The sequence below is a fragment of the Nerophis ophidion genome, linkage group LG13 (assembly GCF_033978795.1).
Source record: "Nerophis ophidion isolate RoL-2023_Sa linkage group LG13, RoL_Noph_v1.0, whole genome shotgun sequence".
NCBI classification, from domain to species: Eukaryota; Metazoa; Chordata; class Actinopteri; order Syngnathiformes; family Syngnathidae; genus Nerophis; species Nerophis ophidion.
In genome coordinates this window covers 27,069,284-27,095,411 of record NC_084623.1, presented here as the reverse complement: position 1 = coordinate 27,095,411, position 26,128 = coordinate 27,069,284, and the positions used below count along the sequence as shown (strand labels likewise).

The window sequence follows — 26,128 nt, the reverse complement described above, 5'->3', positions numbered from 1 at the left end:
GTATAAACAACTCTAACACTGTTACAAATATGCGCCAAACTGTGAACCCACACCAAACAAGAATGACAAACACATTTCGGGTAAACATCCGCACCGTAACACAACAGAACAATTACCCTGAACTCCTTGCAGCAATAACTCTTCAGGGAAACTTCCAGCAAACTGACCAATAATTAACGTTTTATTCATGCATTTTCTCTTGCTACTTCAAAGCTTGAATGTTTGGTTCATTCATTATTGTTATTTTATTTTCAAATGTATTATTAGCCTGTGGAAAAAAATTGATATTTACCTCAGAAGATTGCAAATAGAAAAAAAAGCATGACATTTTTATTTAAATTTTATTTGATATGCCATTGTTTTTTTTTTTATTATTATTCTTATTATTATTTGAAACTGGATTTTGCATGTCACTAAAGTTATATAAGCCTTGGTTGTTCAATATTTAATGCAAAACGTGTTTGGGTCCCTATTAAAACGTTAATTTTGTTCAACCTTGGCCCCTGGCTTTGTTAAGTTTTACATTTTGGCCCACTCTGTATTTGAGTTTGACACCCCTGGTATAGACTATCCATACTTTTGACAACCCTACTTAGCACAAACATGCTATACTAAGGCAGACTTTATTAGCTTTTTCAGTGTGGCATTGAACTTTCTTTGTAATGTAATGTCCATCTTCATTTTTTTTTCCTTCCACATGCTGCTAAAAACAAGCTGCAGGCTGCAAACGGCGCCCGAGCCGCGTTTTAGACAGCCCAGGTGCAGGTGAAGGATGACATTTTCAGGGTGGATTCTGTGCTAAAGTGCTTTTTAAGCACGTTGACAGGAGGCTGAGCATGAATGACAATGCGTCCTGTCGTCTGCCCGCTAGCATCATCATTCACTCTCACAACGCGTTTTGTCGTGTTGCTACGGCTGAAAAACACGGAGAGTGTGGTAAAACGCTACGTTGGTGTCGTGTGCGGCGGGGGAAAGACGAGCGTTGAGCCCACACGGCGGCAGGTTTGGCGGTAAAAGTGCTGCAGTGAGAAAAGAAATTCGCTCGCCCACCTCGTCCTGCTGCGGGGGATTATTGGCTCTCTGCTTCGGCTGCTCCTTGCTGGCTGTCATGGTGGAAAGTCCAGATCGGTCCAAAGTGTGCTTTACCGCCGCAAAGCAGGATGCTAAAGATTCTCATCAACTGGGGAGGGTGAGGAGGAGGAGGAAGAGGATGTCGTCAGCAGCGAGATGCAGGAGAACATCTGACCAGAGGACAAGAGCGGCTCCTTCTAGAACACCTTGATGTCCGCGCCTTGGAGGAGGTATGTGCAGGAGGAGCTGACTGACTGTTCATGTGCTGGAATGTATTAACCCTTAAATACGTCTTTCAAACAATGGTGGGTATTATTATAGGAAATTACTTACTATTTTCGACTATTCGATGTAAAAGATGAACATATATTAAAGAACATAATCATGTGATATCAATGAAGCGGAAAAAATAGGGATTATTACTTCAGACTTTCTTCAGAGCTATGTTTGTTTGAACCTAATTGATTTACATGAAACCACTATTCTCAGATAGGTCTTGTAAATGTCATGTTCTTGTGATGAATATTAAAGGCCTACTGAAATGAGACTTTCTTATTTAAACGGTAATAGCAGGTCCATTCTATGTGTCATACTTGATAATTTCGCGATATTGCCATATTTTTGCTGAAAGGATTTAGTGGAGAACATCGACGTTAAAGTTCACAACTTTTGGTCGCTAATAGAAAAGCCCTGCCTTTACCGGAAGTCGCAGACGATGACGTCACATGTTGATGGCTCCTCACATATTCACATTGTTTCTAATGGGAGCCTCCAACAAAAACAGCTATTCGAACCGAGAAAACGACAATTTCCCCATTAATTTGAGCGAGGATGAAAGATTCGTGTTTGAGCATATTGATAGCGACGGACTAGAAAAAAATAAATAAATAAACGGGTTAAAAAAAAAAAGCAATTGCATTGCATTGGGACGGATTCAGATGTTTTTAGACACATTTACTAGGATAATTCTGGGAAATCCCTTATCTTTCTATTGTGTTGCTAGTGTTTTAGTGGTTTAACCGTACCTGATAGTCGGAGGGGGTTTGTCCACGGGTGTCTTGACGCCGATGTCTCGGCGAAGTCGACGGCAGCTTTATTGATGGCACAAGCTCAGCTGATCTCCGGTAAGAAGCTACTTTTTACCACAATTTTCTCACCGAAACCTGCTGGTTGACATTCAGTCGGGATCCATGTTCGCTTGACCGCGCTCTGATCCATAGTAAAGTTTCACCTCCAGGAATTTTAAACAAGGAATCACCGTGCATTTGTGTGGCTAAAGGCTAAAGTTTCCCAACTCCATCTTTCTACTTTGACTTCTCCAATATTAATTGAACAAATTGCAAAAGATTCAGCAACACTTATCTCCAAAATACTGTGTAATTATGCCGTTAAAGCGCTTGACCGCGCTCTGATCCATAGTAAAGTTTCACCTCCAGTCAATCAATCAATGTTTATTTATATAGCCCCAAATCACAAATGTCTCAAAGGACTGCACAAATCATTACGACTACAACATCCTCGGAACAACCCTCCAGGAATTTTAAACAAGGAATCACCGTGCGTTTGTGTGGCTAAAGGCTAAAGTTTCCCAACTCCATCTTTCTACTTTGACTTCTCCAATATGAATTGAATGAATTGCAAAAGATTCAGCAACACTTATCTCCAAAATACTGTGTAATTATGCCGTTAAAGTAGACGACTTTTAGCGGTGTGTGTGCGCAGCGCTCATATTTCATAACAGCCCGTGACGTCACGCGTACACGTCATCATTACGCGACGTTTTCAAGAAAAAACTCTCAGTAAATTTAAAATTGCAATTTAGTAAACTGAAAAGGCCGTATCGGCATGTGTTGCAATGATAATATTTCATCATTGATATATAAACTATCAGACTGTGGGGTGGGTAGTAGTGGGTTTCAGTAGGCCTTTAAATACGTCTTTCAAACAATGGTGGGTATTATTATAGGAAATGACTGACTTTTTTCGACTAGTCGATGTAGAAGATGTACATATATTAAAGCAGTGTTTTTCATCCGCTGTGCCGCGGCACATTAGTGTGCGGTGACATACATTCCGGTGTGCCGTGGGGGATTATCTAATTTCACATATTTTGTGATTAAAACATTTTTTGCAAACCAGTAATTATAATCTCCAAATTATGTGTTGTTGTTTTTGATTGTCGGTGATGTCTGTAGAGCCGTGTAATACTTTTACATATCAGTAGGTGGCAGGCGGTATAGCTAATTGATTTGTAAATGCAGGTAAAAAGGTGTCCTATGCTTAAAGCAAAAATAAACATAAGGTGAGTGCCCTTAAGAAAAAGGCTTTGCAGCTTAGGGAAGGCTATGCAGAATGAAACTTAAACTGAACTGGCTGCAAAGTAAACAAAAACAGAATGCTGGACAACAGCAAAGACTTACTGTGGAGCAAAGAGAGCGTCCACAATGTAAATCCGAAAATGACATGACAATCAACAATGTCCCCACAACGAAGGATAAAAAACACTGAAATATTCTTGATTGCTAAATCAAAGTAGATGCGGGAAATATCGCTCAAAGGAAGACATGAAGCTGCTACAGGAAAATACCAAAACATGAAAGAAGCCACCAAAATAGGAGCGCTAAAACACTACACACAGGAAAACAGCAAAAAACTCCAAATAAGTCATGGCATGATGTGACTGTACACCTACTTTGAGACAAGAGCTATATTGATTCATGCTTGGTTATGCTTTAAAGTCCATCCATCCATCCATTTTTCTACCACTTATTCCCTTTGGGGTAGCGGGGGGCGCTGGTGCCTATCTCGGCTACAATCATATCCAACAATTGCGACAATGACTTTTAACTGTCAACCGAGTTGATTTCTGCTGGTGGTGTGCCTCCGGATTTTTTCAATGCAAAAAATGTGCCTTGGCTCAAAAAAGGTTGAAAAACACTGTATTAAAGAACATATTGATGTGATATCAATGAAGCGGTGACAAATATGGATTATTACGTCATACTTTCTTTAGAGCTATGTGTGTACATTTGTTTAAACTTAATTGATTTACATGAAACCACTATTCTCCGATAGGTCTTGTAAATCTCATTTTCCTGTGATAAATATTAAGAAAGTTATGAATTTTCAAAAACAATGTAAATGTACTAATTTAGTGTCAACTTATTATTTACAATGGGGCAAAATATATGACTTTTTTGTTAAAGATGTCATCACTTCTTAATATTTACCCTATTTTAAAAGAAAAGTTGGTCTTATTGGAAAGTTCGCTTATACAAACAGAAAAAATGGGTTGTACATTTGTGATGTATTTTTATTTTGATTAAATTCATGAAATTAATGGATTTTATCTATAATGTTTGTTTAGGCTACATTCAAACTGTAGCCTCAAATTTGTCAAATTTTATGTTTTTAATAGCAGTTGACATTACAAAAAAAGGAGATTTAAGAGGTTGTCATCTGAAATGTTTTTCTTTTCCCAGGTGTGCTTGAAACTCATCTAGAGAATGCCAAGAGTGAGCAAAGAAGGATGTATTAACCCTTAAAGATGCTATTCAAACAATGGTGGGTGTTATTATAGAAAATGACTGACTTTTTTCAACTGGTCGATGTAAAAGATGTACATATACTAAATAACATATTGATGTGAAATCAATGAAGCGGTGACAAATATGGATTATTGTGTCAGGCTTTCTTTAACAATAGAGCTATGTGTGCACATTTTTTAAAACTTAATTGATTTACGTGAAACCACTATTCTCAGCTCCCTGTACGATCAGTGCTTGGTCCGCATTGCCGGCAGTAAGTCGAACACATTTCCAATGAGGGTTGGACTCCGCCAAGGCTGTCCTTTGTCACCGATTCTGTTCATAACTTTAATGGACATAATTTCTGGGCGCAGTCAAGGTGTTGAGGGGTTCCGGTTTTGTGGCCGCGGGATTAGGTCTCTGCTTTTTCCAGATGATGTGGTCCTGATGGCTTCATCTGACCGGGATCTTCAGCTCTCACTGGATCGATTTGCAGCCGAGTGTGAAGCGACCGGAATGAGAATCAGCACCTCCAAGTCCCAGTCCATGGTTCTCGCCCGGAAAAGGGTGGAGTGCCATCTCCGGGTTGGGGAGGAGACCCTGCCCCAAGTGGAGGAGTTCAAGTACCTAGGAGTCTTGTTTACGAGTGAGGGAAGAGTTGATCGTGAGATCGACAGGCGGATCGGTGCGGCGTCTTCAGTAATGCGGACGTTGTACCGATCCGTTGTGGTGAAGAAGGAGCTGAGCCGGAAGGCAAAGCTCTCAATTTACCGGTCGATCTACGTTCCCATCATCACCTATGGTCATGAACTTTGGGTCATGACTGAAAGGATAAGATCACGGGTACAAGCGGCCGAAATGAGTTTCCTCCGCCGTGTGGCGGGGCTCTCCCTTAGAGATAGGGTGAGAAGCTCTGCCATCCGGGAGGAACTCAAAGTAAAGCCGCTGCTCCTCCACATCGAGAGGAGCCAGATGAGGTGGTTCGGGCATCTGGTTAGGATGCCACCCGAACACCTCCCTAGAGAGGTGTTTAGGGCACGTCCAACCGGTAGGAGGCCACGGGGAAGACCCAGGACACGTTGGGAAGACTATGTCTCCCGGCTGGCCTGGGAACGCCTCGGGACCCGCCGGGAAGAGCTAGACGAAGTGGCTGGGGAAAGGGAAGTCTGGGTTTCCCAGCTTAGGCTGTTGCCCCCACGACCCGACCTCGGATAAGCGGAAGAAGATGGATGGATGGCACTATTCTCAGATAAGTCTTGTAAATGTAATTTTCCTGTAATAAATATTAACAAAGTTATGGATTTTAAAAACAAGTGAAAACGCACTAAGTTATTGTCAACTTTTTCTTCACAATGGGGCTCAAGTTTTTAGCTCTGACCTTTTTGTTAAAGATGTCATAATTTCTTAATATTTACCCTATTTTGAAAAAAAGTTGGTATTATTGGAAAGCTTGCTTATACAAACAAACTTAAAAAAGGGGTTTCACAGTTACGGTTTATTTTATATTGATTAAATGTTACGACTCAAGCTCCTGCTGCCACACAGTCTGCTGTGCGTTCCTCTGGACACGCTCTCCTTCAGCAATCAACACACCTGCCGCTGATGAGAGCGCCACGCTCTTCATAAGCCAGCAAGTCCTGCGTTCCAGTGCCAGAACATAGCTACTTGTCTCATACAGGAAGCCCTACACATCTCTAGCTCTCCTCGCCTATGTGCTTCCTTGCTCTCTGTGTTTCCCCTCTGTGCTCATTGTCTTGTGTCATGTGTCATCACCTTACAGCTCCTCTTCGTTCCCTGAATTTGAGATGTGTGTCTCGTCTCCCCGTATTCCCTCCTGTCTTCTTGTTGCCTTTTTGGATTTCGACCCCTCATCTGGACACGGATTTTGACGCCTTGCTCCTGCCCACGGACCTCTTGCTTGCCCACGGACCTCCAAACCTACTTTGCTCCTTCTGTACTTCCGCACCTTCCTCAACACGCACCCTCAACAACTCCTCGTAACACTCGGCTAAACACAACACATAGTCACACCATGCGTATTGGGATTACTTACACACGTCATTCTATTATTTTAATAAACATGCCTAAGGCTAAGCGACGTCCCTGTCCCGGTGGCGTTTCCTTCTCCACCGCATGTAACATTATATTCATGAAATTAATGGATTTGATTTATATATCAATCAATCATCAATCAAAGTTTTCTTATATAGCCCTAAATCACAAGTGTCTCAAAGGGTTGCACAAGCCACAACATCCTCGGCTCAGATCCCACATCAGGGCAAGAAAAAACTCAATCCAATGGGATGACAATGAAGGGGGGGGTTTGGTTCTCGATGGGCAGTGGGTTCCAGGGCTGGATCGCTACCTCGCAGGCCTGTGTATGGATTTGTTAGTTTATACAAACCCGGTTTCCATATGAGTTGGGAAATTGTGTTAGATGTAAATATAAACGGAATACAATGATCGGCAAATCCTTTTCAACCCATATTCAATTGAATGCACTACAAAGACAAGATATTTGATGTTCAAACTTATAAATTTTATTTTTTTTTGGAAATAATAATTAACTTAGAATTTCATGGCTGCAACACGTGCCAAAGTAGTTGGGAAAGGGCATGTTCACCACTGTGTTACATCACCTTTTCGTTTAACACGTTTTCGTTTAACAACACTCAATAAACGTTTGGAACTGAGTAAACTAATTGTTGAAACTTTAAAAGTGGAATTCTTTCCCATTCTTGTTTTATGTGGAGCTTCAGTCGTTCAACATTCCGGGGTCTCCGCTGTCGTATTTTACGCTTCATAATGCGCCACACATTTTTGATGGGAGACAGGTCTGGACGGCAGGCCGGCCAGTAAAGTACCCGCACTCTTTTTTTTATGAAGCCACGCTGTTGTAACACTTGTCTTGCCGAAATAAGCAGGGGCGTCCATGATAACGTTGCTTGAATGACAACAGATGTTGCTCCAAATTTTGTATGGACCTTTCAGCATTAATGGTGCCTTCACGGATGTGTAAGTTACCCATGCCTTCGGCACTAATACACCCCCATACCATCACAGATGCTGGCTTTTGAACTCTGCACCTATAACAACTCGAATGGTTATTTTCCTCTTTGTTCTGGAGGACACCACGTCCTCTGTTTCCAAATATAATTTGAAATGTGAACTCGTCAGACCATATAACACCTTCCCACTTTGCATCAGTCCATCTTGGGTGAGCTCAGGCCCAGCCAAGCCGGCGGCGTTTCTGGATGTTGTTGATAAATGGGTTTGGCTTTGCATAGTAGAGTTTTAACTTGCACTTACAGATGCAGCGACCAACTGTAGTTACTGACAGTGGTTTTATGAAGTGTTCCTGAGCCCATGTGTTGATATCTTTTCCACACTGATGTCAGTTTTTGATGCAGTACTGCCTGAGGGATCAAAAGTCTGTAATATCATCGCTTACGTGCAGTGATTTCTCCAGATTCTCTGAACTTTTTGATGAGTTTACGGACAGTAGATGGTAAAATCCCTAAATTCCTTGAGAAATGTGGTTCTAAAACTGGTTGACAATTTGCTTACAAAGTGGTGACCCTCACCCCATCCTTGTTTGTGAATTACTTAGCAGTTCATGGAAGCTGCTTTTATACCCAATCATGGCACCCACCTGTGCCCAATTAGCCTGCACACCTGTGGGATGTTCCATATACGTGTTTGATGATCATTCCTCAACTTTATCAGTATTTATTGCCACCATTCCCAACTTCTTTGTCACGTGTTGTTGGCATCAAATTCTAAAGTTAATGATTATTTGCAAAAAAAGAAAAAAATTGTATCAGTTTGAACATCAAATATGTTGTCTTTGTAGCATATTCAACTGAATATGGGTTGAAAATGATTTGCAAATCATAATATTCCATTGATATTTACATCAAGCACAATTTCCCAACTCATATGGAAACGGAGTTTGTATTTGTGTGTATGTATGTACAGTATGTAATTATTATATATATATATGTATGTGTATATATATATGCATACACGTGTGTGTGTGTGTGTGTGTGTGTGTGTGTGTGTGTGTGTGTGTGTGTGTGTGTGTGTGTGTGTGTGTGTGTGTGTGTGTGTGTGTGTGTGTGTGTGTGTGTATATAAACACCGTTATTTCCCCCTCTGTTTTCCTTGTCTTTCTTCTTTTTATCCCCTCCTGCTGTGGTCCCGCTGCACCAAACATTAATTTAAATCCATATAATAAAGTCAAATATAAATAAGGCAACAAAATAAGTATCCCACACTTATATTTTGTGAAGTAAAGTTGTACAACAGATATTGGCCATCTACATCAACAACATGATTTGCCTGACTAGCTGGACAGGACAAAAAAAAACCCTTTAACACTATGTAAAGTGCTCTGAGTCTGTAGAAAAAAAGCGCTATATAAAATATAATTTTCATGTGTTCATGAAACACCCAATTGAGTCCTGTCCCTTTGAGAAAATACTCCTGCTCTCAACTAAAGAGCCAAACAACAAGTACTAAATATTGAGTGAAAATAATAAAATTGTGTGTTCTATTAGTGGCCGTGTTGCAGTTGATTTACTAAGACTATTTGTACAATTTATAAGAAGTGGAAAGGTAGTGCAGACTGCCATTTTTAGATGAGTATACCGGTTGTCACCATGGAGACATTCCACATTCATAATAATAATAATAATGGATTAGATTTATATAGAACATTTTTAGACACTTAAAGCGCTTCACAGAGAAGCGAGAACCCATCATTCATTCACACCTGGTGGTGGTAAGCCACTTACATAGCCCCAGCTGCCCTGGGGTAGACTGACAGAAGCTTGGCTACCAGTTTGCACCTATGGCCCCTCATTCAAAAGGGTGAAGTGTCCTGCCCAAGGACACAACAGCAGTGATTTGGATGGCAAGAGGTGGGGAGCTAACTTGCAACCCTCAGGTTTCTGGCACAGTGGCTCTACCCACTACGCCATGCCGCTCCATGGCATTATTTGCTCCAATTATCCAGCCTGTGCTGATTTGTTATGTTGTGAAATATGCAGCAGACAGGACAAAATACAAGCCACATTTTCTGGGCATTATAAATGAGCAATGATCTGGACAACAGAACTATTTTAACATACCCGAAGTTGTGCTCTGGGAGGTGTTGGTGTTGTAATGGTGTGTCTGTAAAGATCCAGACTGATCCAGAAAATGTCTATTGCAAGACGTTTATTATTACAGTTTTTTTACAGTCGCGAGGACACATTTCCCAATACTTAGGTCACTTTTTCAAAACTCTTCACACAGTGAGCACAACAGAAGTATAAATGGGCTAAACCGAGGATCAATTATCATTGCTTTGGCATGAAATTAATTCAGTGACTTCATCTTTCAAATTACATTAATTATTTTCTCACTTCAACACAACAACCGCCAAAACTCTGTGTACTTGCAGGACAATTTGCACATATTTACATACTGTTTTTAAAACAGTTCAACTTGAGTTCAAAAGAATAATATAATACACACTTAGATAAGACAGCAATTTGCTTTAATTCTACACTAATATTTTCCATCCATCCATTTACTACCGCTTATTCCCTTTTGGGGTCGCGGGGGGCGCTGGTGCCTATCTCAGCTACAATCGAGCGGAAGGCGTCATACACCCTGGACAAGTCGCCACCTCATCGCAGGGCACAGTAATGTTTTAATGAAATATATTTTAAAATCATAAAATTAGATGCTATAAAGACAATTAGACAATCCCACCATCCACATGATCAAATGTCCTTCCTGGACACAATGAATGCTGGATGACTGGACATATCATCAGAAGATTGCCAGGAATGGATCAGAAGATTGTTTCCTAGGTGTATTGCCCGAGATGACATAAGATGTGATGTGGATGACAACCTGTGACTGAGTAGATTAGCATTACTATTGTATCTCTATCGGTAGATGGTGTGTATACAAATTATTGTATTTTGAAATTATAAAAAATAATAAATAAAAAAAATATGCATCAAATATATTGCAGCATTCTGCATCATGTCTAAATCATTCCAGTAACATATATTTTGCTTTGAATTTTAAACAGAGATGTCTTTGTTTCACACAAGGAAAACATTGTCAAATGCTACCTGTTGTTAGTGTTTTTTAGCTCATTCTTATGTGGGTGGAAAAGTGCGTTTGTTGTCTGTCAACCTATGTTAGTGTTCTGGAAGAATTAGTTGATTTGAGAAATGTATAAAGGGATTTGCTATTTTTAGTGCATTTTTAAAGTGAAGTGAACTGATGTGTTGAGCTGAAAGCTGGTTTGGAGAACTGTGTGTACAGTTTTGAAAAACTGCGATGAGGTGGCGACTTGTCCAGGGTGTACACCGCCTTCCGCCCGATTGTAGCTGAGATAGGCGCCAGCGCACCCCACAACCCCAAAATGGAATAAGCGGTAGGAAATGTATGGATGGAGTTTTGAAAAAGTGATCTAAGTATTGGGAAATGTCTCCTAGTGACGGTAAAAAACTGTAATAAAGTGGGGCCCAACAAAGTTGTTTTGTTTGGCCTTTAAAAGGGTGGCTTACCAAATGTAGTACATTGCATAGTATAGTCATACTGATATCTTCCGAGCTTACACAATTATTGATGGTGTATCCACAAGGCTATAACTAGTTGCCATATACCAAACGTGACAATCTCCACAAAGGTTGCTTTGATTCATCTAGTAAATCGATTAATTTGATTAGAAAAAAGCTAATCAAATTAGCTCTACTTTGATAATCTTTTTAATGAGTTTATTTCTTAAAAAGTCCGCAAGACTGCTACAATAGAGCGTGCATGTTAGCAATGCACCTATAACGATGTAGGTTGCTCTGCAGGTGATGTGTGTGTGTGTGTGTGTGTGTGTGTGTGTGTGCGTGCGTGTGTGTGGGTGTGGTGCGAGTATCTGCAGGGGTGTGTGCTTGAGTATTTGCACGTGTGCGCGCCTGTGTGTGTGTGTGTGTGCGTGAGTATCTGCATGTGTGTGTGCGTGAATATCTGCATGTATGCGCGTGCGCGCGTGTGAGTGCGCGTGTGAGTATCGTCATGTGTGCGCGCACGTGTGTGTGCGTGATGTGTGCGTGAGTATCTGCATGTGTGCGCGCATGTGTGTGTGCGTGAGTATCTGCATGTTTACGTGCGCGCGTGTATTTGTGTGCGTGAGAGTATCTGCATATGTGTATGCGCACGCGTGTGTGTGTGTGCGCGTGAGTATCTGCATGTGTGCGCGCATGTGTGTGTGCGTGAGTATCTGCATGTATGCGCGTGTGTGTGAGCATCTGCATAAGTGTGTGCGCGCGCGTGTCTGTGTTTCTGTGCTTAAGTATCAGCATGAGTGCACGCGCGCGCGCGTGTGTGTGTGTGTGTGAGTATCTGCATGTGTGCCATATGTGTGTACGTGTGCATGCGTGCGTTCCTGCGTGTTTGTGCAGCAGAGTGCTTACAGAGATGGGTCAAATAAGAGGCAGAAAGAGAGGTTTGGTGATCGTTTAAAACAAGAATAAAAAGTCGACTATGGTAGCTTACACCATTTTATGTTTGCATAACACATTTTTATTCAAACACATGTGAGGACATGTTAGCATCTACAGTTTGTATGTTAACACTATAGAATTAATACATTTTCAAATGTGTATGTGTTAAATACATTGTTACTCCATGTATAATTTTTTTTAGACAGTCTTTTTGTATAATGTGGTTCCTTATTATCGGTGGTCCTTTCCAAGGTTTCTCATTGTTCCCGTTGGGTTTAGTTTTTTCTTGCCTGGATGTGGGATCAGAGCCGAGGATGTCGTTGTGGTTTGTGCAGCCCTTCGAGAAGTTCGTGATTAAGGCCTATTCAAATAAACTTTGATTTTTGATTGATTTATATTAGTAGTTGATAGTGTTACACTGCCATACTGTGTTTTTGTCACAATACAGTTATGATCCTGACACCAGCGGAACTGGTGGCCTGGTGTCAGGATAATAATCTCTTCTTGAACACAGACAAGACCAAGGAGATTATTATTGACCCACGGAGAAGGAGTGCACAGTACACACCTTTGTACATAGGAGGGACAAAGGTGGACAGGGTGAAAACCTTTAAATTCCTCGGGACCCACATCAGCGAGGACCTCACCTGGGATCACAACACCCAACAAACAATAAAGAAAGCCCAGCAGCGACTGTACTTCCTAAGAAGGCTGAGAAAATTTGGTATGCCACCCAAAATTCTCAGCAACTTCTATAGAAGTACGGTTGAGAGTGTCCTTACCAGCTCAATCACGGTCTGGTATGGAAACTGCACTGCTAAGGACAGGAAGGCACTCCAGCGAGTGATTAATACTGCTCAGTACATATCAGGAGCAGCCTTCCCCTCACTACAGGACATGTACTCTACCAGGGCCCCCAGGAGAGCACACAACATCATAAAGGACAGTACACACCCCCAGCACAGTCTCTTCAGCCTCCTACCATCAGGCAGACAATACAGGAACCTAAAATCCAGGACTACGAGACTGACAAACAGTTTGTACCCACAGGCCATCAGGCTTGTGAATGCTAACTTGTGAATGTTATTCCCCCCCCCCCGCCCCCCCTCATTTTTACTTTGTCTTTTTGAACAAAAGACAGCTATTTTGACCATCCCCTAACTGTGAACCATCACTGTAGACACTTTTTACCTTTGATCACTAAAGACACTTTAACTGCTGCAGTGACCCAAGGTCACCTCCATATTTATACTGTTGACTGTCAATCAGAATGTGCAATAATGTTATGTTACTTACTGTTCCTTTTATTTACTTTTTTATTTTTAGCTAAGTACCGTGTGACTTGTTAAAGGGTGGACTAGCAAAGTAAGATTTTCATTGTACGGCAACTGTCTGTTTAACTGTGCATATGACAATAAACAATCTTGAATCTTGAATCTTGAATCTTGAATGATCAATAACTTATTTATCCTGAACATTTGAACTATAAGTATTGGTATGACCAATACTGCTTCTGTAACTACTTGGTATTGGATAGATACTAAAATGGTAGTCTCACCCAAAATCAATCAATCAAATTTTATTAATACATCCCTTAATCACAAGTGATTCAAAAGGGCTCCACAAACTTATCCACACGCTAGCAAGGAAGTGTCATGTTACTGCTTGGTCGTTCTCCCAGGATGCAGACGGAACAGTCCGGACGAAGCGTGCATGTAAGAAAATGATATAATGTTCATAAATCATTCAGGATACAAACAAAAGAGCATCAGCGTGCCGGTAGCAGGGTAAGCTAACAGAATAGCAAACAAGAAACGTCCAGCATACGACAAAGCTTAGTTCAGGAATCCAAATGATAACCGACGTAGACTTTTGCATGAAAGCAAATAAGGAAGCCAGACTGATTGTGGCGAAAAACAAGAATAAATAGCTCTCTGATTAGTGCCCGGCAGCAGGTGACATTAATCAGAGGCAGGTGAAACTAATCAGCACCCATGGAAACCAAAACACAAACCGAGGAGTGCTGAAAACAGAACTGCGGTAGTCAAACTAACAGAACAGAACTAAAAAAAAAAACATAAACCGGGCAACGGATCATGACAAGAAGAACTCAAAAAAACCTTAAGAGGGAAAAATAAGAAACCTTGAAAAGGAATCGCAGATGTAAGGACCCCATTTCCAGGGTGACCGGTTGCAAAGAATGTCAAGAGGATACAGTTATTGAATTGTTAAATTAATATTTTTAAATTAATTACTTGTTAAATTAATACATATCATGGGGGGAGTGTATCTTCTTCCAGGTTCATCCAGTCAGCTCTGCAGAGAAATCTATAGCTGTGCATGGAAGAGTGGTCCAACAAGGGGCCCGTCTGGGGTCTCAACTCAGCTCAGCTACTGTAACACCTCCTACAGACTGGTACCTCTCCAAACTCTTACCATGGCCAGCTGGTATTCTCTCCTGCCTGAAGTGGATAGCAGCTGGCCATTGTGAGAGCAGAAAAGCGCCAGATCAATTGGTCTAAAAAGGAGTCTTTTGAAGGCTGGAGTATATACATGAGTTTTTTGGCGAGACTTTATTTTATCTACTGAGGTAGCATCTCTAACTGTTGCTAGTAGGGCATTCTGGAGGGTACAAATCAATAAGCAACTGATGTAAAGTATTGAAACAACAGATGAATAAGTACTTATTACATTTTAACAGAAGTATATATAGAACCATGTTGTGATCGATATGTATGTATATATATATATATATATATATATATATATATATATATATATATATATATATATATATACATATATATATATATATGGGTTGTACTTGTATGCCACTTTTCTACCTTCAAGGTACTCAAAGCGCTTTGACACTACTTCCACATTCACACACACATTCACACACTGATGGAGGGAGCTGCCATGTAAGGCGCTAACCAGCAGCCATCAGGAGCAAGGGTGAAGTGTCTTGCTCAGGACACAACGGACGTGACCAGGTTGGTACTAGGTGGGGTTTGAACCAGGGACCCTGGTGTTGCACACGGCCACTCTTCCACTGCGCCGCGCCGTCCCTAATATAGGACGCCGTCCCTAATATAGGACATTAACACGCCGTATATATATATATATATATACTTTATCTTCGACTCCTGCCTCATCAAACTCACAGCTTCACAATATCATGATAAATATGTTTATTGCAACAGGCTGCAATATACATCGCAATATAGATTTTAGGTCGTATCGCCCATCTCTGCATGACACAAATTGATATTTGTATTTTCATTGTAAGCCGATAGTGTCATTGCACAAAAGCAAGAAGCAAAGTAGAACATGTAGTAGCAGTACTGCTGTAATGAATAGCCATCCATCACTTTTCTATGCCTTTGTGTGACTTTGTGTGAGACGCAGGGAACACTGCGGACAGGACAGTCCATCACAGGGCACTCGGGTGTCAAAGGTCAGGCCACAAAGTACGTTTCCATGCACCCAATATAGCAATTATACTTCATATTGTGTTTAAAATGAGACGTGATTGCGTATACAAGAAATATGAATATTTTTCTTTTCATGCTAATCATTACATTCTCAATGTCACTGCTGAATGTGTCACGTCACAAAACAAAAAGAACACATTTTTGTCTTTATCTTACGTTTTGTTGCATCATATGTTGATGAAAAACAATGGTCGTATTCAGTATATTTATTGCACGACGTAATATTTAAGTATTTCATCAAATCATTACATTTATTACAATACATAATATTGACGTATTTAAGGATATTTATCATTACATGACATAACAATGAAGTATTTTGGAATATCAATATATTTAATGCATGATATAATATCATAATGACACATAATATTGAAGTAGTTTAGAATATCATTATATTATTACAAAAATATAACTGACACATTTTAGAATATCATTACATTTATTACAGGACATGCTATTCAAGTATTTTTATTTTTTGAAAAAACATTGCAATTACCACATGATGTAATATTGAAGTATTTCATAGAATCATTACATTTATTACATGACATAATATTTAAGAATTTTCTAAAATCATTACATTTATTACATGACATATTGAAGTATTTTATAAAATCATTATAACATGACACAATATTGAAGTATTTTATAAAATAATTACATTTATTACATGATATAATATTAATGTATTTCGTAACATCATTACATTTATTACTTGACTTATTATTGAAGTATTTTATTAAATCATTACTTGTTTTACATGACATAATATTAAGTTATATTAGAACATCAATACATTTATTACATGACATAATATTGAAGTATTTTATAAAATCATTATTACATGACATAATATTAAAGTAGTTTATAAAATCATTACTGTGAAGATTTGGCGGCATGGCAATGCCGAGTTTGTTCTTCCAGGGATGTGTCAGCATGAAACACAGCGTAAGGTAAGATACAAAATGTATTTAACAAAAGAAGCTAGGAACAAAAATACTGGAGCTAAGCAGAAAAGGCAAACAAAGGCAGCTAGCGTGAGAGCTAGAGAAAACGAATAGAAACAACTAAAACTTGGCACAAAGGCACACAAAGGGAAAACAAAATCATTAGCATGATAGCTAGAAGAGAACAGAGGCGTAGCGTATAAGCTAGCGAGAATAAAGATACCAAATAGTCTTCAACTGTTGTGTGTGGGCAAATTAGCATAGCAGACGTACCGTTGCGTGAGAGCAAATTTGGATCCCAGCCTGAACAGCAAACAAGGCAGGCTTATATAGGGAAGATGATTAACAGAAACAGGTGTGCAGGACCATGAGTAGCATGTGAAATCAATGAGAAACCATGGAAATGGACAAAACTGGAACTAAGCAGGTGGAACGACGGAGTGATACAAAAACTGGAACAATAAACAATAATATGTGGAGAACTGAAAAGCGGATCTCAACAATTACATTTATTACACAATTTAATATTGCAGTATTTAATAACATTACATTCATTACATGACATAATAATAAAGTGTATTGGAATTACATTGAAGTATTTTGGGATATCTCTCATGACATTTATTACATGAGATAATATTTGAGGTATTTTATAAAATAATAACATTTATTACATAACATAACATTGAGGTATTTAATAATATCTTTACATTTATTACATGGCATAGTATTGAAGTATTTTATAAAATCATTACATTTACTATGTGAGATTATATTGAAGTATTTTATAAAATCATGATATTTATTACATGACATAATAATGAAGTATTTTATGAAATAATTACATTTATTACATTACATAGTATTGAAGTATTTTATAATATCATTACATGTAATAAATGCAATCATTTTATAAAATGATTGCATTTATTACATGACATAATATTAAAGTATTTTTGAATATCAATCATGACATTTATGGGTGCATACCACAACACCAACATGCTGCCCATAAAAATGATGACATTTGCAGCCCAGAATTGAAAAAGTGGGATAAAATTCAGTGTAAAATACTTTTTTCCTGCATTGCATTAACTGCATATTTAATAAATAGAATGACAGTGAAGAAAGAGAGAGAAAGTGAAGAGGAGTGAGTAAGAGAAAGGGAGAGAGAGTGAAAGGTGTGAAAGGACGAACGAGACCCAGAAAGCAAAGAACAGAAAGCTGGGGTCAGTAGTTTTGCTGAGGTGTCTCCTGTTGATGAAGTATTTATGACCCTTGGTAATTTATTGCGGACGTTCAGGAACTCAGTGCCACCGTGAAGCTGATGAAAGTTTCATGAGCGACCGCCACGGTTTGCTATGCTGGGTTGGCGCCACGATGATATTGAATGAAAACAAAATCTAATGTACCACCACAGGCACCTTCTGATTGATCTGAATTGCTCTTCAGACAGATTTCATGATGTCAAACAGAAATAAAACCCGTTTGACACACGACCACAACGGGATCTGTTTCAGTATATGGATTTGGAGAAGGCTTCCAGTATCATGACAGGTCTGACTGTATGTTTGTTGTGGGCGCTGATTGTACTCACCTGCCTCGGATTAGTGGTCAGGAGACTCATGTGTCTCTGATCACTAATCAGAGTGGTTTATATACCAGCCTCACTTCTATATTCCTTCAAAACTGCTCTAAAACAACACTTCCAGGCAACTTCAACACTTTACTAATACCCTCCTCCATTCACATCCCATCTCCTCGGATTATAAACAACCTGATGTAAATAATCAAATGTACTTCTAATGTATATATATACTGTACTTGTTCTTATGCTATCTGAACTCACTATGTTCTCTGCTGGCTGTACATATCCTACTAAATAACACCTACACTGTTTCAATGTCCATTTCTCTGTTGATGCAATTGTTGATGACTGAAGTACTGATATCAACCAAAGCTCCTCATTCCACCCCCCGGATTGTAAATAATGTAAATAATTCAATGTACATACTATTATGATTAACCTGTGTGATGACTGTATTATGCTGATAGTATATATTGATACCATGAATTGATTAACGTGGACCCCAACTTAAACAACTTGAAAAACTTATTCGGGTGTTATCATTTAGTGGTCAATTGTACGGAATATGTACTGAACTGTGCAATCTACTAATAAAAGTATCAATCAATCAATTCTCCGTTGCGGTTGGATCATTTGCTTTGCTGTCATTACTTGCTTTGTTCGCAAAAAAGGTTGTATAGATTGTATTTATGTTTTTGTGCACTTCCTAGCTGCATAAGTTTGATTATTAAATATATTTTTTATCTGCACGCTGTTACCTGTCTTTGCATCTTGGGGTCACAACCACTGCAACAATGTGAAACTTTAACACTCAGGACATTAACAGTAATATGCTATCACAATGGTTTTGGTGGGTCATGGCGGCTGTGTTTAAGTGTTGTATATCCCGATTATGATGGTTACATTTCCCACCTTTCCTACTTTGTTTTAAAGGCAACTTAGTCTACTCTTACCATGAATTGATTAACGTGGACCCCGACTTAAACAAGTTGAAAAACTTATTCGGGTGTTACCATTTAGTGGTCAATTGTACGGAATATGTACTGAACTGTGCAATCTACTAATAAAACTATCAATCAATCAATCAATCTAGTGACTAGGGCCGGAGCAACGAGGCAGGTAGACATCCCAACTCAATGTTCGTCACTGATGTTACAGGAGAGGAAATAATCAAAATTATAAATTAACGTAAATCCCACAACATCAACTGATTGTAACAGAATTGTTATGGAAATGACAAAAAAAAACTTGTTGAAGAAATGTCAGAACCTTTAACGTAGGGTTTCTTAACCATATGGGTGAGGCCTATTGTTGTTATGCATAAAGGGCCACCAAAAATATCTGTTTCTCAGCAGTGATCCGTCAAACTAACAGAAGTTCCTTAAGCGCAAAAATTATGACTAAAATTGTGTTTTTGATTGCACTTTAATTTTATTGACAGTTTTGCTAAGAAACATGTTAATTCAGTTTATTTATTTTAGGACAACATAACTATATGTAAATGTATCAAATGATAAGAGTGAAGCTTAACACCATACAATTAACAAGAAGTCGTAAAGGGATGACATTCCAAAACCTCTGGCACAACAAAGTAATTACTTTGGCAAGAAAGACAGGATTTTCAGCTTGACAGATGACGAAGTGAGAGGTGAGAACATTTTAATAGGATTTCATCGCATGCTTCTTACCGCTTCCCTGACTTACTGAGCAAGACTCGTTACACTACCATTTTGAAGATTAACTCTCAGAACAGTTTTCAGTGATCCCATAGCTGAGCTTTCATTTTAGAGAGTATGCCACAAATAACTTGTGTATTAATCCTGTCATGGTGATAAATTATCGTACTATTGGGGTAATTTGGGGCAGCATACACAATCACAGCAAAGCACCTTAACACAGTCCTCTTCCACTCTGGACAGCACTACACGGGCCAGTGATGAAGTTTCAGCTATATTTGCTAAAACTGAAAGATTTTTTGCAACATGGGGATTTTGTTAAAGAGTGTCTGACCACAGGGGCTACATTAATGTTCCCATCTCAAATCAGCCTTTGCAGCAATATAGTAACCTGGCATATTGCTTGGGTGACGTCCCATCCGGCTCATCGTGATGGTCAAGCCAGTGTCTGTTCTCAATGGGTAATAAGTGGCATTTAGATTTTCTCCAAGAAAAATGCCCTATGCTTGTGTTGGTTTTGGCTGCACAAACTGTTTAAATCGCAAAAAGGATAAACAATTCTCCAGGATTCCTCGAGAGGTAATCAAGAAGGGTGGGAGAGTGCAAGATTTTACGAAACTACGACGAGAACAGTTTCACATAGTCCAGTCCGAGGGAGCAGAGTTGAAGAATGCACAAGTTTGCAGTGAACACTTCGTTAAATGATTGTTTGATATACCTTTGATGTTTAGTGTTTCCCATGTAAGTATTATCTTGATATCATTTGACTTTAAGGTTTTACTACATACGTATAAAATACTACACGGTCGAGCTCCAGCCTATCTTGCCGATTGTATTGTACCATATGTCCCGGCAAGAAATCTGCGTTCAAAGGACTCCTGCTTATTAGTGATTCCCAGAGCCCAAAAAAAGTCTGCGGGCTATCGAGCGTTTTCCATTTGGGCTCCCGGTAACAGTTCGAGATGCTACCTCAGTAGAAGCATTTAAGTCTCATCTTAAAACTCATTTGTATACTCTAGCCCAGGGGTCGGGAACCTTTTTTGCTGAGAGAGCCATACGAGTCAAATAATTTAGAAAGTATTTCTGTGAGAGCCATAAAATATATTTTTTAAAGACTGAATACAACTAAATGCGTGCATTTTTAAGAAAGACCAACATTTTTAGAGTATAATAAGTCTCTTATTCTTTTTAATAACATTGTTATTCTGAGGCTAACTAACAAAAAAAATAAACTACTTCTAACCATTAATGCGACTTCTTGAACAGTTGCGGTAAAAACCGGATGGATGGATGAAAATGCATGAGAAAGTTTTATGTTTTGAACGTTATTTTTAACATCGTGATTACCAGCAGAATTAATTATTACTTGTCGTGTTAAGCAATGTCAGCTAAGATTTATCTGAGAGCCAGGTGCAGTCATCAAAAGAGCCCCATCTGGCTCTAGAGCCATAGGTTCCCTACCCCTGCTCTAGCCTTTAAATAGACCCCCTTTTTAGACCAGTTGATCTGCCGTTTCCTTTTTTTTTCTCCTCTGTCCCCCTCACCCTTGTTGAGGGGGGGACACAGGTCCGGTGGCCATGTATGAAGTACTGGCTGTCCAGAAGTCGGGACCCAGGATGGACCGCTCGTCCAGAGTCAGGACCCAGGATGGACCGCTGGCCTGTGTATCGGTTGGGGACATCTCTGCGCTGCTGATCCGCCTCCGCTTGGGTTGGTTTCCTGCTGGCTCCACTTTGGACGGGACTCTCGCTACTATATCGGATCCACTTTGGACTGAACTCTCACCGTTATGTTAGATCAGGGGTCACCACCGCGGTGCCCGCGCGCACCAGGTAGCCCGTAAGGACCAGATGAGTAGCCCGCTGGCATGTTCTAAAAATAGCTCAAATAGCAGCACTTACCAGTGAGCTGCCTCTATTTTTTAAAATTGTATTTATTTACTCGCAAGCTGGTCTCGCTTTGCTCAACATTTTTAATTCTAAGAAAGACAAAACTCAAATAGAATTTGAAAATCCAAGAAAATATTTTAAAGACTTGGTATTCACTCGTTTAAATAAATTCATTTATTTTTTTACTTTGCTTCTTATAACTTTCAGAAAGACAATTTTAGAGAAAAAATACAACCTTAAAAATTAATTTAGGATTTTTAAACACATATACCTTTTTACCTTTTAAAGTCTTTTGAATTTCTTTTAAAAGTTTTGTTCTGGAAAATCTAGAAGAAATAATGATTTGTCTTTTTTAGAAATATAGCTTGGTCCAATTTGTTATATATTATAACAAAGTGCAGATTGGATTTTAACCTATTTAAAACATGTCATCAAAATTGTAAAATTAATTTTAATCAGGAAAAATTACTAATGATGTTCCATAAATTATTTTTTTTAACTTTTTCAGAAACATTCGAATTAGCTAGTTTTTTTCTTTATTTTTTCCGGTTGAATTTTGAATTTTAAAGAGTCGAAATTGAAGATAAACTATGTTTCAAAATTTCATTTTCATTATTTTTCGTGTTTTCTCCTCTTTTAAACCGTTAAATTAAGTGTTTTTTCATCATTCATTCCCTACAAAAAACCCTCCGTAAAAGGAAAAAAAATGTACGACACAATGACAGACAGAAATACCCATTTTTTTTAAATATATAGATTTATTTATTATAGGTAAATTGAGCAAATTGGCTATTTCTGGCAATTTATTAAGTGTGTATAAAACTGGTAGCCCTTCGCATTAATCTGTACCCAAGAAGTAGCTCTTGGTTTCAAAAAGTTTGGTGACCCCTGTGTTAGATCCACTATGGATTGGACTTTCACAATATCATGTTAGACCCGCTCGACATCCATTGCTTTCGGTCCCCTAGGGAGGGGAGGGGGGGTTGCTCACATATGCGGTCCTCTCCAAGGTTTCTGTCACCGACGTCCCACTGGGGTGAGTTTTTCCTTTCCTTATGTGGGCTCTACCGAGGATGTCGTTGTGGTTTGTGCAGCCCTTTGAGACACTTGTGATTTAGGGCTATATAAATAAACATTGATTGATTGATTGATATTTCTTAAAACACGTTTGCAACTAGTGTTTCGTTCAGCACAAACTCCTTTAAGTAAAAGAAAGCTAATGCGAGCAGAAATGCACACAGAAAGGGGGACAATATTGAAATTTAAGATCCAAAGCCATGGCAAGTCGTTCTCCTGACAAGACAACATCATTTTATTTTCAATCGCAGTGAGATGACATCATTGGAGCAAACGCCTGCTGGCACGCTTTGCAGCTTGTAGAGAGGAGGAGCTTCATGTCAGTGTTTATATTACATTTGAAAACATTGATAACATAAAATGTAGATTGTTACACTGAGTGTTTTAGTACGAGTAAATAAAAGCTCATCAGAGAAAAAAGAGAGAGGACATCCAGAGTCACTTTTATCAGAGGCTTTTGTCAAAACATGTCAAGACACACTTTCAGCTTCACAATAATAGCGCTACGCGTCACATTATGTCCAACTACATAACAAAATGAAAAATCATCTTAAATTACGATCATGCTTTGTCAAAAATGTTTTGTAATTTCTACCTAAATAAATGTTTTCTGGCAGAATGAAATAAAGTTTATATTATTTTATGACCTGTTCTGATTTATAGTTCTTCACTGCAGAATATTTAGCAGGCTGGATATTACATTTTATTAATAAATAGAGAAGGTTAAGACATTGTCATGAAGCAAAACAAATGGCTTAAACTTGTACATGTAATGTACTGAATATCAGAAGCATTTATTCAGATGGAAATATCACATATTACGTGACCAAACATCTTCGACAATCAAACCAGGACCGTAACAATCCACATTTTGTGATAATAATGCGTGAGACTGTTGTATAAACATGTCCTCATGTAGCTCATGTCCTCTGAATTTCTATATTCCTACAAAATACAAAATCTGACAAGACTCTTTTTTTTTTGTCATTAGAAGCATGTTTATGTCCTTTTTGGGTTGTTGTGCTGTTTAAAAACCATGTCATTACCACAAACTAATCGTCCAGTCATGGTAATAAAATCTGTCTAGGGTACACTTATTTATGACAAAAAATTATAATTATCTGCGGTTAACTGCGATTCATTTGGAGTTAACTATGAAGAAACTGCGATAATCGATAACTGTTTGACAGCTCTACATATTACGCATGTCGAGCTTGTGTGCTATTGTGTGTGTTAGCTATTACGTAGCTCTCGCTCTTAGTAGCGTATAGCCTACCACCTGTACCTTTTGTGAATGACTTGATTAAAATGTTTTTTTGCTGGTATTGGACCAATATCCTCTATCAGTATCGGATCGAGACAACCCTAACATCAACAAGAAAGAAAAAAACTATTAACAACTATAAATGTGAACAATGTGTCTTGCAGTCAGTGAGGAGATGGGTTCACAGAGGCAACCAATTGACCAAGTTGCAATGCCAACTAACCGCAGGCACAATACCCGTGACTCAGCTTGATCCGTGACTCTTCAGACAGAGTGCAGGAAGGCTCTCAAGCCAAAGACACCGAAACAACTAAATCAATTTCCAAATGGGAACTGTGAATGGAATCCTGAAACAAAATCTGGCCTTTCCGAAGGAAGCGGTGGTAACCACTCTGCAACCAGACATGATCCTTCTCCGAAAAAGTTCAAAGACCATCATCATCGCCAAATTATCAGTTCCGTGTCAAGACAGACTAGCCATCTCTCACCAGCTCAAGAAGACCAAATGCAAATGAAAGTCCAGGAACTGATTGACAAGGCTGGCATCAAAAAAGGGCCCCCTGCATTATTTCTGTTTGGATTCCCAGTAAACTGAGTGTGCTATATCTTGCTGGATTGTGCTGGAACCTAAACAACTACAGAAGTTCCAAATGGTTGCGACTGTCAATGAGTTAAAGCTAATATTTGAGACCCCAAAATACCTACTGAGGCTACAAAAGGGGTTCTCATCAATGCAAGTGTGTTTTTGAGTTGCATCAGGAAGAACACATATTTGTGTTAAAGAAAATGAAAAATATCAATCTTCTATCTGTTGAGCATTACTGTAGCAAAGCACCAATCCCCCTGTTGATTTTGCAAATCATTTGTTCTACACTAGTGAACGAGACCCAGAGGTTCCTGATGCTAGGATGGCACTCCACCCTTTTTCAGGCAACAACTATGGAATCTGACTTAGAAGTGCAGATCCTCATCCTTTAGCCGCTTTACACTCGGCCACAAAACAGCCTAGTAATAGCTGAAAGTCATGGCCTGATAAAGCCAGGACCACATCAGCAGCATAAAGCAGAGACCCAGTCCTCCAGCCACTATCTCAAACTCTTTAAGGCCTTGGCAAATCCTTAAAATTCTGTCCATACAAGTTATGAACAGAATCCGTTACAGAGGGCAGGCCAGGCACAGTACAACCTAACTGGAACCCAGTCCAACTTACTGTCGGCAAGGCACACCAATCTTTGACACTGGTTATACAGTTTGATACTCTATACTCCACCGGATTCTTTGAGGGATACTGTCAAATGATTTCTCTATGTGCACAACACACATGAGGAGTTCAGACGGAAAAACTTGTCATTTACGCCATGTTAATACCTTAAGGCAATTCAAAAATATGCGAAAATCATGACTACTTGAGAGTCAAATTTGTTAACATCATCAATAATGTATTTTATGTTTACTGCTCTGTGTTGCCAATCTGCTGCCAGTCTGCTGCCAATGTAACGGAGCATATTTTTATGATGCTGTTGAAGCCTAATGTATAGTGATTGTGCTGAACGTTGCCATAGATGTGTGTGAGATATTAATCAATTGTTCAACTTTCAAGTAGGCTTTTAATGATTATTGTTTTAACTGTGTATTGTTTGCTCCTGGTGATTTACAGCTTGCCCAGGGACTATGGTTGGAATTTAGCTTTGTAGCTAAAACTTCCACATTTACAGCAAGGTTGATCAATGTGCAGTGTCCCTGTTCAAATAAATAACTAAAAAATAAAATATTAAAATTGTCCTTGCTTTGAGTATACCTTTTTTTCTGGAGCTTTTCATGAAGCAGTCATCCTGTTGATGTGGCAAATTTATTTAAAAATTCACATTTATTACAACAATTTAATTTTGATAATTTTGTACAAGTTTTGCAGCAAAACCAGATTACGCCAAACAATGTTTCTTTGCAAAAACAGACATATCCTATATGTTGCCCGCCTAGCCCTAAAAAATTGTAAAACAAATCTGTCTTTTTTCTGAGGAATGTCAGGACTGTGACTTGGATTTATTTTGCTTCTTCTACGCAAAGGATGATTTGCACGAGCAAGACGTG

General features: G+C 39.0%; 1 protein-coding gene and 1 long non-coding RNA gene across 3 annotated transcripts in view; one reads left to right on the top strand and one right to left on the bottom strand.

The window, feature by feature from the left end:
• Nucleotides 1-26,128, bottom strand: part of LOC133564381 (inactive dipeptidyl peptidase 10-like) — a 326,503-nt gene that overhangs the window by 211,688 nt on the left and 88,687 nt on the right. The window contains exon 1 of one of the 2 annotated variants that reach the window (XM_061918636.1): nt 1,051-1,286. The exons of the other annotated variant lie outside the window; for it this stretch is intronic. Within the exon in view, the coding sequence (XP_061774620.1) occupies nt 1,051-1,110 (60 nt within the window). The 5' untranslated portion in view covers nt 1,111-1,286. Of the gene's footprint in view, nt 1-1,050; nt 1,287-26,128 lie in introns of those variants that run through there. 2 annotated transcript variants of the gene reach the window in all.
• On the top strand, nt 772-6,743 carry LOC133564382 (uncharacterized). Its single transcript, XR_009809275.1, has 3 exons — nt 772-1,301; nt 4,554-4,635; nt 6,379-6,743. It is a non-coding gene; the product is annotated as an uncharacterized LOC133564382 (long non-coding RNA).